Consider the following 18,154-nt stretch of genomic DNA (forward strand, 5'->3'; position numbering starts at 1 on the left):
TGCCAGAAAGTGTCAACCAGAATTGACTGCACAAATCAGGCACAAAAACTCACAACTAAATCTATTCTAAATTTTCAGAGTTTCTGCTTTTCCAAATAACAAAACAGCCTTGAAGATAGTTTGATGGTATCCAAATATCTGGTGACTGAAAAATTGAGTCTCACGTGGAACTGGTTAAAAATGTAAAAAAGTCAGTTTATGGTCATAAGTAGAGCTGTAAATCTGGCAAGTGGAGCTGTGCCAGTGGTTGGGCTGCCTGGACTTTTCATGTGTGTGTAGTTTGTTTAGTGTTTATCACTTTTAGCGTTACAGCCCCCAGCTGCAGGTTCTACCAAATCCCAAAAGTGTGACATTTTGCCTCTCACAGATTCTTCTTAAAACCAAATAAAGTTTTTAATTACCAGAGGATTATGGGTGAGGAAAAACAAATTATAAATTCTGGCTGCTAGGAGGAGACTACAAATAACTATGCTTTTGATCTCTTAACAGATTTCAAACCTGTATATATATGACACTGTCCTCCTGCTGGCAAATGCCTTTCATAAGAAGCTGGAGGACAGGAAGTGGCACAGCATGGCCAGCCTCACCTGCATCAGGAAGAACTCTAAACCCTGGCAAGGAGGGAGATCAATGCTGGAAACCATCAAGAAGGTACTTTTTCCCTGTGTTTCCTCATCTTTGATTTCTAAAATACTCACACATAAGGTAGGAGGAAATACTTTTCCTCCTGAGGTGCATATTACTCTTATCAGTATAGTTTTTACATAGTCACAATTCCTGAATGGAAGTAGTCATTATTTGGCTTGGGTTGTTTGTTGGTTGGTTGGGTTTTTTCCACGTCATAATAATCATATTGAAATAAAACCAAGAAGTTTGTTTACCAAAACTACCAAAACAGTTGGATACTCAAGGAAGAAAAAGCGTCCAAGGTGAACAAGTGAAGTGTCGCTGTTGAAGAAGTTTCACAGGTTAGGAAGTAAATGAAATAAATTTACTATTTATTTTCGTAAAAAAAAGGAGAAAAAATTGCAGAATTGCAGGTGGGTAATGTTCTGCAGAATTTGCCATTGCACTGCCTTTGACCTTAATAAAGAAAATCATAGAAATGGGAGTAAGGAAACCCGTAAATTATCTAGGCTATATCCTGCCACTGCAAAACCTGTAACTGTAGGCACACAGTTGGTGGTAACTGGGGTGGGGCTGTGTCCAGCCTCATCCCCAGTGGGCTGCAGCTGTGAGCAGCAGGTGAGCAGCACTGACAGCAATGAGCCATGGAGTGTCCTGGGGCACTGACCAACACCAAAGGGAACAGAGGACACAAAGGTGCAGTGCATGTAAGATGAAGGATATAAAAGATTGCACAGAAGAGCAATAAAGGGCAGAGCTTGAAGCCTCCTCAAGTGCTCTGGTGTTACTCTGTATGGGCTAATGCTTGGAGCCTTCTGAAATTGTCTGGTGTTACTGTGTGTGTTGTGGCCATCTCAACTGCCAAGTGTAACAGTCTCGATACAGCTTCATCCAATGTTGCTGCTTCCCTGTGATTTTTATTTCCTACCTAAATCCTTGTCATGCCCAAGATGCTTTTCCTGTTCAGTCTTTAAAGATAATTTCTCTTAGTTATTTCCGTTCTTCATGATGTGTACAGCCTCCAGATAGTTACAGACAAATACTGCGACCTGTTTAGTCAATATGAACAGGTTGAGAGTTTGCCCTTCCCTGTAAGTTTTTTGCCTCATTTTCTTTATGTTATTGATGTCTTTCATAAAACTGCCTCCTTATTTGTCTGCATACACTTCCTGGTAATGCATATTTACATTTAAAGTGCTGGTGTTGTAAACACAGAAGAGAAAAAGGACAGTAAAAAAAAAAAATAAAACGTTGATTTATTTATGGTTGTCACTACAGGACATAAAAATAATTTAAAATATAATGTTGTCTTGAGAAGTTGCTATTCTGCACTAGGTATTTAGCTTTACCAGAAATTATGATGATGCAGGCAAAACGTAAGTCTCCTTTGAACACTGCTTATATTTTACCCAGTCCCAGGTTAATCAGTGTTACCCCCAAAATGATAGTTCAAGGATTTCTTTCGTATGTTTCTGTTTTCCATTCTAACAGTTTGAACTCATGAGACAGCAAGAATAATCCAGGACACATTTCTTATTCAGGGGCAGGATAGGTCTTTAAGGGACTCCAAATTGAGTTGCTCTTAACCTGTCTGAGCAATTTCCAGTTCACATTTGGCAGTCCCATGTATTTTGACCTATGATTCAGGCAGGCTAGTTCTCTTCTTGCCTTGGATTTTGTAAGTACTGTTGCACACTTTTCCATTTAAAGGGCCAGGAGAATTATGGAAGCATTCAAGGAGGCAGGAACAAGTGGAAATTCCAGAGTTGTTGTTAGCTTGTTAAAAAATTAATCAAATGCCAAAGAAATTCCTGATCTGTGCAGCTAACCATGCTTCCATCCTGTCACTTTTGAGTTTCTCTGCTATTTCAATTAGATGGGTTTGATACGAAACTATTTTATTGGTGTAAATTGAATAATCCAAATACTCCTTACACTGCATTGTGCTGACAGAGATGAATTTCTAGAAGTAACGTGCTAAAATTGAAAATCAAAATTTAACCCAAATGAAATACAGAAATTTTACTCTGTGTGAATGTCAGTAGCATTTCAATCCATAGGCAGAGGAAAGAGAAAGATTGCAACAGGGAAGTGGAATTGCACAAAACCAGGAATTCTGCTTTAGTTTTGTGGCCTACTTTCTCTTTTCTTTCACTAAAGCATTTATGTAGAAGAACCATGGGATCACAGCTGTGTACTTTTGAAATTAAAAATTTGGCATTGATGAATGCCTGATGAGGTGTCAGAAAAACAATAAAATCCAAAAGTAATGAAAGGAAAAAAGTTTTCACTTCATCTCTCTTCCTGACAATTCTTCTCTTTCCCATCTTGCCTTATTTTTTAAGCATCTTTTCTCTCCTATTGTCCTGGAGAATCCTCTAAAATAAACTGAAATACAGGGGTTTTTTTTCTCAAAAACATACCAGTTTCCCTTAATTTTGAAAGAAAACAGATGAAAGTTACTATGTGGTATTTAAATAGTTTCTGAATTAAAAGTTCCTCATTTTCATTTTGAAATCACCACTGTTGCCAGTGTTGCCAATGGTGGTGTATAATGGAATATCACAGTAGGGTATTGACATAATTCAGGGTGAAACTGCATTTGGAGAATTCTTAAATACTCCTGGAAAAAGAACTTCTGTCCTCTGCAGCACCTTAATTCACCCTTCATGGTGACCTGTATTGCAGAGCTGAAATCATCACCTGGTCTCTGGTTGTCCCTCCTCTCAGTGTAGCTTCACTAGGAGTCAAATTATACTCAATACTCAAGGTCTTGAAGGGAAAAGGAGTTGAGAATTTGTCTGAAAAGATCCAGAAACATCTGGCAGTGTTTTAGCTGCAGAGGGAGACCTTTCTTTGATTTCTGAAGGGAGAAATAAGAGAAGAGGTGGGAAATCTTTATTAAGCCACTCACTGAAGAAGGTAAGAGAAAGGAATGATGATGTTTAACCTACAGCAGCAAATGTTAAATTTGTTACCTTGGTGGTAAATAAACTTATTTCTTTTTAGTTAATGAGCTAGTAAAGGGCAGTAGGCAATGAGAGAAAATTAGAGTTTCCAGCATTGCTTAAAATTGTGAAAAAGCTGTCTAAATCATTCCTTATTGTCGTTTGTTACTTTTCGCTGCTAAGCATTTGACTCATGCATCAATATTTCTACAAACAGCTACAAAAGCAGTTTCTTCTTTGTGAATTCAGCTGATTGGACAAAGCCTAAAGAAAACATTTTAAGCCCACCACAATTATTTAAATCTAATATCTGTTCCTGCCTGTTCTGGAACTGAATAAACAGTTAAATTCATCAGGAAATACAATCCTTCTAATGAATTTGGCCAGCTCCAGCAATTAGTTTAAATTCACTTTTGTAATGGGACCTATCCCTAAACACATGCTCACTTGTTTATTTCTCAGTAAAGCCATTTCACAGTTGGAGGAATAAGTATCACTAGAAAATAAGTCTACTTTGGGAAAAATTAATCTTCCTGAGTAGCCTGGGAATGAGTGCAAGTAGGATTATAGGGAGGATCAAGTCAGCAAGATGGCATCAAGTTTCTGCATATGCCTTCTCTCACGTGTCCCAGGGCTCTTCCCAGTCACATTTGTTTAGCTCACTAGCAGCAAAGTTCTAGTGCTAGCAGCAACACAGAGGCTGATCCTTTCTGGGAAATGAGCTGTACCTCTTGCTGTTTCATGAATCACAGGTGGAATTGTCAACTAGTGCTGGCCTCAGAAATGTCAGTGACACTCAGTGGTGACATGCAAAAAAGATGCCAAGTTGTTTTCCAGGTAGTGGATTGGATTGCCTGTGCTAGTTGAGAACTCAACAATGTTCTCAGGATCAGACTTTTTCAAGACTAAAATGTGAAATGTGTATTTACTGATTATAGCGTTTTTTCCTGCCTATACCAGGATAAAGCCTATTTTTTATCCTTAATTGCAAACTAGCTGGTACCTGAAGGAAAAAGAAGAGGAAGTTTGAACAGAAGCTGAGGGCAAGTACAGTATTTTATGGCTGATGATTGGCGAGCTGACATTCCCAAGTGAGGTCCTGACTGCTGGGTAAATAGTGCTTTCTTCGGGGACTTTCAGTATAGTAGTGCCTAAGCATGTATAAACTGTAGTTTATCTTGCCAGTCTAGATGGGACTCAAGTAGGCTTTAATTATATTGCCAAGCTTTATAACAGCTCTGCAAAGCCCAGAGCAGTGATCAGAATTGTAAGTAAAACATTTTTGGCCTAGCAACTGACATTTCACTCTTCAGTTTTATACATGTCAGGAAATTGCATGGTTGCAGCTGAACCTCAGAAGAATTTGAGGAGGTAGATAACAAATACGTCTTCATTCTTGCCCAAATAGCATTGTTTCTGTGAGTTAAATGGAATGAAAAATTTCTTTTACTCTTGGCCGTTATCATGATTAACACTAAAATCATTTGGGAAAATCTCCTCAGGAAGTTGCTGCATCAGTAGCTGTCATACAGATGGTCATTTCCTCTGTGAGCCCCTTCCACTGTGCCCTAGCAGAGGGATAAAACACATGCTGTAAATCAAGTGTTTCAGACAGATCCACACTGTGAAAAGCTACCCACAAAAATTGGAGCAGCATCCTGAAACTCTTCCTGGGCAATATCCTGCTCCTCACTGCCAGCCCCAAGCAGCACCCAGCGTTGTGTAAGCCTTGTGGAAAGGCTGTGGGGGACAGTGAGGAGCAGTGGAGAGCAATAACAGGATTGCATGGCCTGCAGGTCCAGCAAGATCAGTCCCAGACAGGGAGGAGAAACCAAGACCTCCAAGAAATTTCCTATAAATTTAGTATTGTTGCTGTTATATGGGTGGTTCTTTGCTGTTTTATCTTTCTGCCTCTTCCCTTCCCAAGCTGGCAGCATTCCCATTTTGATGGGAGCTCTTATTACACTATTTTCATATGTACACAGTCTAGGAGTGGAAGCTCTGATTAATACACTCCTTAATGAGAAATTTTCAAAGAATGATAGATTGCCAAAATAGATAAGTGAGCAATAATGTTGTTGTGGTTAAGACTGGATTCCAGACAACTAAAGCTGATGGACTTCGAGTTTGTATCTTGCCCTGACAATTGCAGTCATTTAAAAATCAAGTTCAACAAACTCATACAAAGTTTCTGGATAGAGATCAAAATCCAAAACATCTTAGGTGATTCTGTTAACCTGTACTGTACGTAAGGGGACATATATTTCCAAAGAATCCTGTGTTTTCTAAAGAAATTGATTGATTACATCAAGTATAATTGAGGTTGAATGATTATTTGAATTGTTTTTAATTGTATTTACTCGAATAAGAACAAAGGTTATAAAAATAAATTTTAAAGTTTGTTAATATTTTTAATTGCTATCTCAAGGCTCAAAAAATCATTTACATTTCATCTCCATGTTCCTTAAAGTATTGGGACTGCTCTCAGTCTGGAAAGGAAAGTCACTTATTTTCTAGATTGAAAATCCTGTATTTTTAATTTCTGTTTTCTGCTGTACAAAGCATCTGTGTGAAGAGATCATAATGTTTTTTGTTGAATATTTCCTTTTTTTTTACCACTTTGTTCCAGAGTTTCCTCTTCCTTTTTCCAGGTCCTGCTTGTGGCTCACTTGAAATCATGGTGCTGCTCAGGGCATCTAGACCAGTTTAATTTATTTTCAGGCTTTAATTACCCCAGACCCACAGGTTTAATACACAGTGTGAGGGAAAGTTTTAGGAAGCAATATAGGAAATAATAAGTACAACATAACCAAATCATTATCTGGTGAGGTGTCCAGATGGAGGCTTTGAGCAATCACTGGGCATCCCAACTCTTACAGGTCTGTGACACTTCACAGGCATTTCTCCATCTCATGTCGTGTGAAACTGTGCCTTAGGTGTTAAAGAAATAGATAAGAACCTATGAGGGAAAAGGTATATGGAGCAGGTTTATGCTTCTGGTCCACAAGTAGGATGAAGTCAAATTTGAGTTGGAGTAAAAGGTTTATATTTGTGTAACTTGGTTATTTACCAAAGGATATCTTCAAGTGATTTTGTGGGCAAACACAAGTTCACTGTCTTTAATGTGAACCAGCCAGAGGTGTGCTAACCCCAATCTAAGAGCCACAAAGGTCTGGTTGTTGCAGGTGGTAGTCAAGATAAAAAGTCATCCGAGTGTCTTGCTAACCACAACCTTTGTCAAAATTGTCTGATTTGCAATTGCCAGAGTCTTCCTGCAAATGTCTGTTTAGATGTACCCTTAATCAGGCTATTGGCTTTTTTCCTTCCTTTTTGTTAAATTTGTTTTAGTTCTAGAACAAGTGAATACTATAGAAATAAAATATTATCAAAAGCATTTTATAAAAATCATTAAATATGTATATACACAAAGAATTTTATTGGTTTTAACTTTAAATGGCACTCATAAAATAGTTGTATTATTATATTTGTATTAATATTTTAATATATAGGTATTTATGTATTACTCCCCCATAGTACTAGTTTCTAGTATTCTAGTAAATTCTAAAAGTATCATCTCAATGATTTATTTCATTACTTTTGTTATAATCACAGTAATGTTTTATAAAAGTAGGAGAACATTGTTATTTCACAGCAAACTGCAATGGAGATGCAAATTTTGTATTCCTTCCTGGATTTTGTCCAGACTGAAATGTAAGAATCGAGCTTTTAATATCATGATTCAGCAAGGCTCATGTGCTTAGCTAGATAGTTGATATTGCAAGTTTCTCCAGTTTAAATAGAAAAGTTCCTAAGTGAAACAGCAATCACAACTGCAAACTTCTTGCCTTATGTTTTGGGGAAAAACTATGCATTTCATGGGGTTTTACACCAGAGGCAGATTTTTTTTTTTTTTTAACATTCTTAAAATATTTTTTACAGGCCTGGTTTTTTGTTGGTTTTTTTTTTTCCTTTTGAGGGAGAGGGCTAAGACACAAATTTTCCTTCAACTTGTAAACTGAAGAAATTTTTGAAGGTAAAGGTTTTCATTATCAGCTTCTCACATGGCTCTGTTGATTTTATAGTTTAGGTCATCACAGTTCTTATACAAAGATGAAATGTGTGTCATGTTGAATTAACTCTGGAATAGATTTTGAGTATGGCTGTGGCATGTATAGCCCTTTCAACTCTAATTCTTTGTGGGGATTATTCACTCCAGTGTTTCATCTCTAGTATTTTAACCCCTCCCAGCAAAACTGTAAAACATTAAAACAAGCTTGAAGAGATGCTGCATTGTTGTCCATGTCATGTATTCTTTATAAAGGATAATTGGGAGGAAAAAGAAAAATCACTGCATTCAGCTAGACCTTAAATAGATCCCTTCTTCATTTGTGCAGATCATCTATGTTGAGCTCAGAAAGCACATAACTTTGTCGAAACCTCAGCCTGCCCTCATGTGGAAATCTTTCATGGGGGAGAGACATTTGAGGGGAGAAAGAAAAGATCAACAAACATAACTAATTTTTGTGCAATTTCTTCTATGTGTTTGTGCTTAGCTTTGCTTTCACTAAACTTCTTTGCAAAAAACTACTTTTTTTATTTTATTTGTTGGAGTTAAAGTGTCAATACATACATGCTGATGGATCAAAGCCCAAAAATTGGAGTTCAAATATGCTAAGAGTGAGACTATTGTTTCTATTCCATCTGCTTAGCATTGCTGAGTTTAATTCTTCTGTGAAGAACTTCATAATGATGCAGGAATAATTTAGGCTTCAGAATTTTTAGGGAACCATGGTCTATGGAAAACTATCCTACTTCTGGTAGTTACCTATCTATCCTGCATAGCTGGTGCATGAAGGCCTTTAAGTAACAAAAAGTTGTTACAATTACCCACTTAGAAGTTTTCAGTCCATTTTTTCTTTTTGTTTTTTCTAGGGTGGAGTGAATGGCTTGACTGGAGAACTGGAATTTGCAGAAAATGGGGGGAATCCCAATGTGCATTTTGAAATTTTGGGGACAAACTATGGAGAAGATCTTGGCAGAGGCATCCGCAAGGTGAGGCTACATATATTCAAGCAAGAAATTGCTGATTTTTTTCAAAACCTTTCTTGTGTTCCATGTTAATAGAAAAACATTTGGTGGCAGATAACATGGTGTTCTATATTGTTGAAGGAGTAAGATGTAGGAGAAAAGCTTTGAACTTTGAGATACTCATCTATTTCATCATTTCAAATAGGCCTTGAAGCAGGTTGTGTTGATCAAGATACTATTTGTAATGCAGACTCTGTTAAGCTGCTGATGGACTGTCCCAAAAGACCAGGGAAAGCTGTTGTTTTTTAACCCTTACAACTCCTGTCCAAAATCTTAGATTGAATTATGTTTAGAGCACCCAGACTGGTTCCTGATACTTGGTCAAAGTGGGATGCTCCACCTGCTATATGATTAAAATTCATAGCTATGAAAAGAGAAATTCTTTTGTAAAATAGGTAAAATTTCTATGGCCTCTTCATGAAATAAATACTTGTTATTTTAATAGGAGTTAACTTTTACAGAATAAGTTAGTGTTATGTATTCAGCTGCCAGACACAATCCAAAGGACTTCAGTTGTTACAGGGAATAGCATATATATCCAGCAGAATTACTCTTTCTTGGTATTTGGGTTTTGCCAGTTTAAAACTAAATTTAAGTCCTGTGTAACAAATGTTGGAAACAAATGTCTCTATTTGCAACGAATATCCTTAACTTTGAACAACTGCTCATCTAGTATGGCAAAAATCATATGGCACTTGACAGGTAAAGAAAATACTAGTAGGCTTTTCCAGGAGCAACTCTCCTTCAGAGACAGACTTCCTGGAAAATACCAAGATCTCTTCATTTAGTGTATCACATCATACTGGGTTTTGTATAGGAGGAACATGAAGTGACTGAAAGGAAACAAGAGAATTTTCTTAATATATGTAAACTGGGTCCATGTGTCAGTGTCACTTCATGATGAAGTGCATCATTTGTCTGCACACCTTCTGGAACAACAGATAAGTACTCTGAAAGAAAGAAGAGATAAATAAGAAGTCTAAAGTGTCTAAAAACTGAACTTTCTCCTCCACTATTCATCAGAATTGTTATTCTGTTTGTGCTCTTTCATCTCTTGTCAATACCCTAATGTACACACGGGCCTATGGTTCTGTCACCTTGAGCAGAGGTCCTGACAAATGCTTCAGAAACTAGGCAGAACTGGTTCTGGTTGACATTTGGAGGTACCTTACAGAGAGTCTTTGGAGACCAGAATGTTGGATAAGTCCTAATTCCCTTACATTTAAATTCGATCTGTTTCAACATATTTTGATTTATTTCCCATGCTGTGCACTGAGGAGCTATTTATTCTTTAGAGACGCCTTCCTAAGACAAATCTGTGTCTCTTCATTTAATCTATTTGGTTGACTTGGACTGGGGTTTTTTTGACTTCAGGCCTGTCTGGGCGAATGCCTGAGTGAAGCACTAAGTTGTGTTCTTTCATTCCCAAAAAGATAGTAAAGAAAGAGAGACTCGCAGAAAGATCTTGGAAATACAGAAGTACAAAAAACTCCCTGGCTGTTCTAACTCTTTTTTGATGGTGTGTTTAAAATTGTGCTATTACTTTGAGCTATGGTAGAGTTTGATTTTAAAACAGGTATTAATGACTGTGGGCACACCTAACTCGTGTAAAACAGTGGGGTAATACAAACAGGTCTTTTGAACCTTCCTTGTTTACTCTATGATCGTTCAAGAACAAAGAGGCATTCACTGTCTTTGGAGAGAAATGGATTTGAAGTTGGTCAAAGAGAATAGAGCTCTCCTCAGATCATAATTAGATGATGAAACTCAGCATCATACAAACCTTTGAGGAGAAAAACAAAGTTTAAAATTAAATACTAAATATATTCTAAATACTAAAATATCTGGGATTTTTTTTTACATTTGCCAAGATGAGCATTTAAAAATAGATTTAGATATTATAAGAAAATTTTACTGTTGAAAAAGATAGTAAATGCCTCTCTGTAGAGTTGTGTGATGCATTGCAGCTGGTTAAAAAGAAGAAAGGGTCCAGAGCAGAACAGATTAAAACTGTTTCATTTTTTTTCTAAACAGCATTCAATAATCCTGAGAAACCTTTAAAAAGAGGTGTACAGAAAAAAATTTCTTTAGAAGAAAAGTTCTTTATATACTGTGAGGATGTGATAATTGTCCTCAGAAGTTTCTTTTTAAAAAATCCAATAATTATTTCAAATTTTTGCAATAAATTGAGTAGGAAAGCAATTTAAAATTAATTTCTAGTCAATGTCAAAGAGTTAAAAAAACAAGGTAGGTTTCTTAAAACAGTTGCTTCAGAGACAGAGAAGAAAATTTTTAGGGGGTTTTACTCTCTGACAAAAATTCACATCTTTTCTCTTGGAATACAATTTACAGTGTATGAACTTCTAGTGCTGGAAGCAAATCACAATAATTACAGGAGTCAGTTATATTTTTGTTAACTACACTAATTAAAGTACACTTCAGATTTTCATGTATTTAGTGATCTGACTGCAGAACTACCTAAGAATTTTTATTTCTCAACTCTAGTAGAGGCAGCTGCAATTAGCAGACTGACTGAAATTTCTAAGCTAATGCATCTTCTCTAATCAACATATTTTCAAGTACTTTTATAGGAGATAATGAAGGGTAAAATCATTACAAAAGGCCCATTGAAGTCATTGGGACCAGAGATTCCCATCAAGTGAATTGTGTAAAGAATTACTATTTTGTTTTCCTGAGGAACAGTCAATTGATTTTAATAAAGAAAGTAAGATTTTAAAACATGCTTGAATTTCTCAAGAGAAAATTAAATTGAAAAGAGAATTTCTGCTTGAAATCTGTTCTGCTTGGGTTTTGGAGTCATTTATACTACTGCAAAGTTCACTTATATTTGTAGGTGATTATTCCCAGGACTCAAGAAAAGCAAATAGTTTAGCATACACCTAGAATTCATGTTTATTTTTGTTTTATTTGGCCAAATTAGGCCATGTATCTAGGAAAAACTATCTTCACGTCCCCTCCTTCAGCTTTCAGGGGTTACTATCATACCCAAAAAGCAGTGGGAGAATCCATGTGAAAGGTCATTGTGCTGGGCTCTGTCGCCTAGTGACGAGGTAGCAAATCCTGGGGTGCAATTTGCCTGAATCAGCAATTTTGTACCATCATGACTGTAAATGTTATCCATTACCTCGCAGACCATGGATCAGTTAGCTTGCACTTTTTGCCAGAGCCAGGTACTTGGAGTAATACACTCAGACTGCTGCCAGGTACTGATTTTATTGACACCAGTGGTATAACAACCCCAAAGGAACTGAAGAAAAACTCTTGCTGTTTCATATCATGTTGTGGCTTGCATTTGTGCAGATGTAGTTATAGTCAGTGGGAGACATGGGTGTATTTCTGACATTTCTCTGTTGGCATTTGTCTGTTGGTATTTGACATTTGAGTATGTATTCTTTGACATTTAAATTTCAGTGCAATACTTTTATCTGAACTGCTGAAATAAAAGCTGCCATTCCCGTGAATAGCCATGCAACAAACAAATGAACAAAAGGAAGCTGATAGCTCTGAGTACTGTCTTACATCTTAGTGGTGTAGAAAACAGCACTGCAGAAATAAAGTGGTTTTCAAGTTTCTTACAGTGCTCCTTGTAATTCAGAATGGGCTCATCTTCAAAGGCTCTGTTTGACATTTGAAGTTTAGAGGACTTTGTTTTTGCTCCCCCTCTGGTTTTCTTTCCACAGGTGGGCAGTTGAAGATCATGATGTGTTTTGCTCTGCCTTCCTTTCCATATCAGCATACACCCACCTCCTCCTGCATGTTTCTCTTCTCTTCTGAAGATGTTTTAGGTTATTTCCTCCCAGTGAGGGAGCAAGATGATGTTCCAGGCTCTTGAATCAATTCCTGTCTGCGCCAAGATGTCCACGTCAAGGTTTCCTTTGCCTTCAGGACAGCTAGAGATGCCTTGGAGGAAGAATAGAGCTGTGAGCATGCAGGAAAACAGGTAGCCTTGGTAGGGCACCAGGGTAACCCAGGATGCTTTGAGCCATCTGCATTTGTCCATTAGGATTGTAGGATTCAGTCCTAAATCCTTTTGATTTTATTGTCTTAAGGAGGAAATGTTATCTATTTTGATCCAAGGGAGATCTGGGGTTTTCAAGCATCTCATGTGAAAGGCTTTGAAACCTGTCTAACAGGTTCTGCATTGTTCCTCTCAGCTTCAGCCAGTGCAAGTGGCAGGACCTTCCCTGCAGAGTCAATGCATGCAGGTGTTCATTTCACAGACTATTAAGGGTTAACACTCTGTAGCTGTGCTGTTTGTTCAGAGATGGGAAAGCTGGTTTGCATTTCTTCATTCTCTTAAAATAATTGACATTTCCACTTCATCTGAAAATACTTGTTGATCACAGTAGTGGTATTTCTTTCTAATACACTATTTTTTTTTCTTAAACTTGCATCGTGGAGCAATAAATTTTGATCTTCAGGAAGTTGATTTCTATTCTTACAAAGTTAAAACTTATTTTCTGCATCCATTATCTCATATTCCCTTTTGTGCCATTAGGCAAAAAGATCAGTTATACAGCTCTGCCAACACTAAATAGCTAACCCCATTTAATAACCAAGAGCATTTGAAGTATTTCCTTCTCAGTTAGCTTCTTGCTGAGCTGCTTGAGGTAAATGATGGGTTCACCTGGGCTCTTTGTGAGCACGATCAAGGTAGACCTGTGTAATGGGATTTAAAAAATATATTTATACCACCTCCTGATACTTTAAGCTGTGACCTGTGCAGATGTTTCTAAAGGTTGTCATGCAATTTATGATGTGACTGAAAGATGTCCTTGTGATTTAGAGAGATACTATCGGTGGTGTGTTTTCTAGTGAGTTGAAATAAAAGTTGCTGTGTCTGACTGCTTTGCCTCTGGTATTGATGGAGAAGCTGGACCTGGCACAGTACTAGCATGATAGTGTTTCTAAAGCAACTTTAAATATTTAATCACCCTTCTAAAAATGAAGTAAGCTACTTAATATTAAAGGTAAAGAGGTAATTAAATATGCTGGTGAACCAAGACCGGCTGTTCTGATTCAGCCCAGAACTTAAATTTTGCTTGTAAGCCTGCTGAAGGGTAGCATTTCCTCCCTTCCATTAGTGCTATGCAGTAAATTGATTAAGACACAGCAACTGATGCTTTAGTCTCTGGTAGCTTCTGCAAATCTTTTGTCAAATCTTAGTGAAATTTAATTTGGCTGCAAAGTGTTGGGGATTTGATTGCCATCGCAATGAAACTAGAGTTAATAGAGAACTGTGTTTTGCATGGAAGTGTACTTCTGCTTAGATTAAAACCCGAACCAATTGCATGTTTGACTATAACAGAAAAAGAAACTAAAGTATCCATCCATAACTGTACTTTTTAATTAAAATAATTTAAAGGTCTTAAAAAGAAAATTTCTTTTTTATTTTGAAGAGAGCATTTTCTTTTAAAAGCTGAGGATGCAGAAAGAGAGGCAGTCTGACTCAAAGTAATCAGTAATCAGTGTACCATTTGGAGAATTTATCAGCTTTTGGACTCTCTGATTCTGATGGGGGGAGTGAAATCTAATTTTTTGTACTGGATTGTCCAGCTGTCTGGCCTAATCCTGGGCTCTTTGGATGAATATTTCATTACTTGTAATAAGTGCAAAGTAAAGAAGCCAGAGATGGATTTGGTGGCTTGGTGGATGCTGCCCCAGGAACAGAGAAGACAAAGGTTCAAATTCATCCTGCTGATAAATGCAGAGCAGAGTTGCTACAACTCAACCCATTCCACATGAATTATTCACCTGTGGAGCAAAACATCCATCCAGAATCCATAAGAGCCAGGATCATGTGTTAGGACCAAAATGACCCACAAGTCTCACTCCAAACTAATACCCACTAACCCAAGGCAAGCACAGTGCACTATACAGGTCTTATCCCACCTATTTCTTCTTACCAGAACAGTCAGCCATGTCTGCTGAGCTCCAGTGTATTTCGTGTGTTGTAAAAAAGAGAAATTATTTTAGGCTGTAATACTAATGGGTGTCCAGATTCCCCGGTCTAGAACAATAAGGATAAGTGCTCAGTGAAAATTCAACTCAAAAAATTAAGATCTGGGTTTATCCAGTTTCCAGCTCACTGGTTGGATGGCCCTTAACACAGTGACTTACGGGGCTATAGATGATTTTGAAAAAAAAAAAAAAATCTTTCAAGCCTTTGAATAACTGCAGCACTCTGGAGTGAAGAGGGGCCTGCTCCTGCATTGGGAACACTGTGGGGAGAAAGGGAAAATGCAGGATGGAAGAAGGGGAGAATGCAATGGAACCCTGCAGAGAAGCATTGATGTCAAGCAGAAATTCCCCTGGAGACCTTGGTGCTCCGTAGTATTTCTCTTCACAGTTTTGGCAGGGATGAGCTCGTCTTTCTTTTGCTCAGTATATCTAGTCTTGTCAAAACTGATAAGATATTTTGAGTGCATTGGGAACTGCCTATTTTGACTGATTACTTTCATCAGAGAGAGACAAATCTTTTTTATGCTCTTTAAATTATACAGTTTCATGCATTTTATTCATTTCTGTTCATCTGGAAAAGAGGTTATATTTTACCCATCTCCTGTAGAAAATATAGTTGTCTTGACAGCAAAGAACAGGAGAAATATTTTCCACTTTCAAACTGTGTTTTTAATTTCCTTTCATATCTTGTTATGACAATGGAAACTTGAGAATGATCAGTCAAAAATTAATAATAATTTTAAAAAGCTGAGAACAGCAACTCCTGTTTTCTGTTGATGCTGTTAGGCAAGTGCCTAACCACAGAGGCTCCTGTGTGATAGTTTTGGGCTTCAAAATGGGCATAAGAGCAAGAATGACTCAGAACTTCATTATTTCTGCAGCAGAGATTTTTTTGTTTCCTGGAAAATTTTGAATAGCAGAAATTGAGTGGTGGGTTTTTAATATCTACATAGCAAAAAAAAATGGATTTCCATGTTGGTCTGTTTTATGTAGCACGTAAAACTTGATTTGGGTCCACTAAATATTTTTCCTTCATTTTTGATTCCTCTTTTCCTCTTGAACTGCTCACAGTCAAGCAGACCAAGGGGATAGATCACTTTTGTTTTTCTGAACTTGATATTGGCAGAACCTTTTACAGTTTTCAGTATGACTGGTTGGGCCACTTTTGCAATACCTTTACTGTGTTTATATGGCTTTTCCTTCTGTTTGGGTAGCTGTGACAGCTTCCTGGCGAACATGGATTTGTTGAACTGGCTGGCAAGTTTTGAATTTTTATCCTCCAATGCTTCCACTGAGCAAATTAGCTTTGTAACTCTCTTCAGAGATCTGAAGTGCTTGGAAACTTTGAAGTGCCTCAAAAATGACATTTTGAATAATGTCAGAAGGAAGTGTGTATTTAAGAATGGACTTAATGCTTCATTGACCTCTCACGCAGTAATGCTTCTATGTGATTTTGGAAATCCCATTAGGGACTTCTTGTCACCTCTAAGAGAATTCTCAGTGGGTGCTGCTTCAAGAATGTGGTTCATCATCCTTGAAATTAATAGGATAAAACACTTAGCTCGACTTGGAATTACTTGTTTTAAGGTGGACACTCTCAATGAATTATAGGTTATTTTCAGAATTAAAGTTTTTAATGCTTGCCTTTTGCTCTTTAGAGCTGCTTTGTTTTCAATCAAGGCTATCATCTGATGAAAATGACTTCATTTCACAAATGCTTCTAACTGGAACAAACATATATTTTCCAGGAGTAGGAAAAAGGAATGTGTATTTAACCCTCCATTAATCCAAAAGAATGAGGGTGTTGTAGCTAATTTGTCATGTGAAGAGGGAGATAATAACTATATCTCTAGTAAATTATATATTTCCACCCAAATTTGTATGCAGTCTGAGTATCCTAGTCAAAAACTCTCAATAATTGGAAAACCATGCAGACAAGAGAGAGGAATGTTAAAAAACTGAACTGCTTCTTTTAACAGGAGGCATGAAGTGATGATAGTATGAAATGGGCCATTAACTTTGGGCTTTTGAGCGTGGTGAAGGGCTCAGTTCTCAGAATTAAGGGCTCAGTTTAAACCATTGGGAGGGCTGATACATATCTGTGGTTGTAATCCAGATCTTAATCCATAATGTGTGAAAGTAGATCTACACAGATTTAGAATCATAAAATTGTTGAGGCTGGAAAAGACCTTTAAGACAACTGAGTCCAACGCCAAGCCCACCACTAATCCCTTTTTCCAAGCAGCACATTTACATGCTTTTTGAACATTTCCAGGAATGGTGGCTCCACCACTTCCCTGGGCAGCCTGTTCTGGTGCTTTACCATCTCCCTGCACTCTCAGAGAATGATGAGGTCTCCCCTGAGCCTCCTTTTCTCCAGGCTGAACACCCCCAGTTCCCTAAGTCATAACACTTGTGCTCCAGACACATCACCAGCTCTGTTGCCCTTCTCTGAACACACTCCAGCCCCTCAATATCTTTCTTGTAGGGAGAAGCCAAAACTAAACCCGCTACATGAGGTGTGGCCACACCAGAGCTGAGTAGAAAGAGGAGGATCCCTGCTTTGGTCCTGCTGGCCTCACTATTGCTGAAAAAGACCAGGATGCCATTGGCCTTTTTGGCCACCTGGGCCATTTCACAGGATTTGAATTTTATAAATTGTCTTTTTCTTAAGGAACCACAAGCCAAGTCTGACACAATTATATGTCCTGCTGCATTCTGCCAACCATATCCCGTGATAATATGTCAATGAATTGTACAACAGTCCAGGCTGGACTTCAAAGATTATCTGGTCCAACTTTTAAATAAATTGTTTCTAACTTTAATGTTTTTTGGAGGGCTTCTCCTTGAAGGCTGTGTGGTCTTGCAGACTGATAAGTAGGATGAGCCCGAAAGGCCTGGAATGCTCATGTTAATCCCAACTTTGCTGGTACAAGTCTAAAGTATATTTTTTGCAGCAAGATCTCTTTGTTCCAAATTAGTGTATTAGCAGGAAAACATAAAAATGTGTCTTTTTAGACACTGAATATTTATGTGCATCAGAGACAAAAGTTGGGGCATTTATTTGTTTGCTTGTTTTCGGGTTTCTGTAGTGGAGATACCTTTGGGTGTTTGTGTGGTTGGTTTTGGGGGATTTTTTGAGTTTTTGGTTGGTTTTGTTTGTTTGGGGGTTTTTGTTTAGTTGATTTTTTTTTTGGTTTTTTTCTGTGTTTGTTTTATGGAAAGACTATATTTCATTGAGCATGATGCTGAATGATAATATGTTGATAGCAGTAGGCACTATTTTCCTGCAGAGAGTTAAGCAACCCTGGTAAGCCCAAAGACCTTTACCTCTGTGGCCATAAAATATTCAGTGAGATTTTCTACTGAAGGAGGGAAAATCCAAACACGGACATTTAATCCCTTTAGTCCTCCCCGTGCAGACTGTGGGATCTAGAGGAGCTAGACAGGTCACAAGTTGATTGGGAAATAATGATTATAGATTTCCACTGAGAACACCCACCATATAT

The 18,154-nt window shown here is 37.6% G+C and overlaps 1 protein-coding gene across 1 annotated transcript in view; it reads left to right on the forward strand.

The window, feature by feature from the left end:
• The window catches only part of GRID2 (glutamate ionotropic receptor delta type subunit 2), a 681,202-nt gene that overhangs the window by 475,283 nt on the left and 187,765 nt on the right, over positions 1-18,154 (forward strand). The window contains exons 7-8 of the mRNA XM_059844122.1: positions 490-651; positions 8,508-8,627. Coding sequence (XP_059700105.1) covers positions 490-651; positions 8,508-8,627 — 282 coding nt within the window. The remainder of the gene's footprint in view (positions 1-489; positions 652-8,507; positions 8,628-18,154) is intronic.

The sequence above is a fragment of the Haemorhous mexicanus genome, chromosome 4 (genome assembly GCF_027477595.1).
Source record: "Haemorhous mexicanus isolate bHaeMex1 chromosome 4, bHaeMex1.pri, whole genome shotgun sequence".
NCBI lineage: Eukaryota > Metazoa > Chordata > Aves > Passeriformes > Fringillidae > Haemorhous > Haemorhous mexicanus.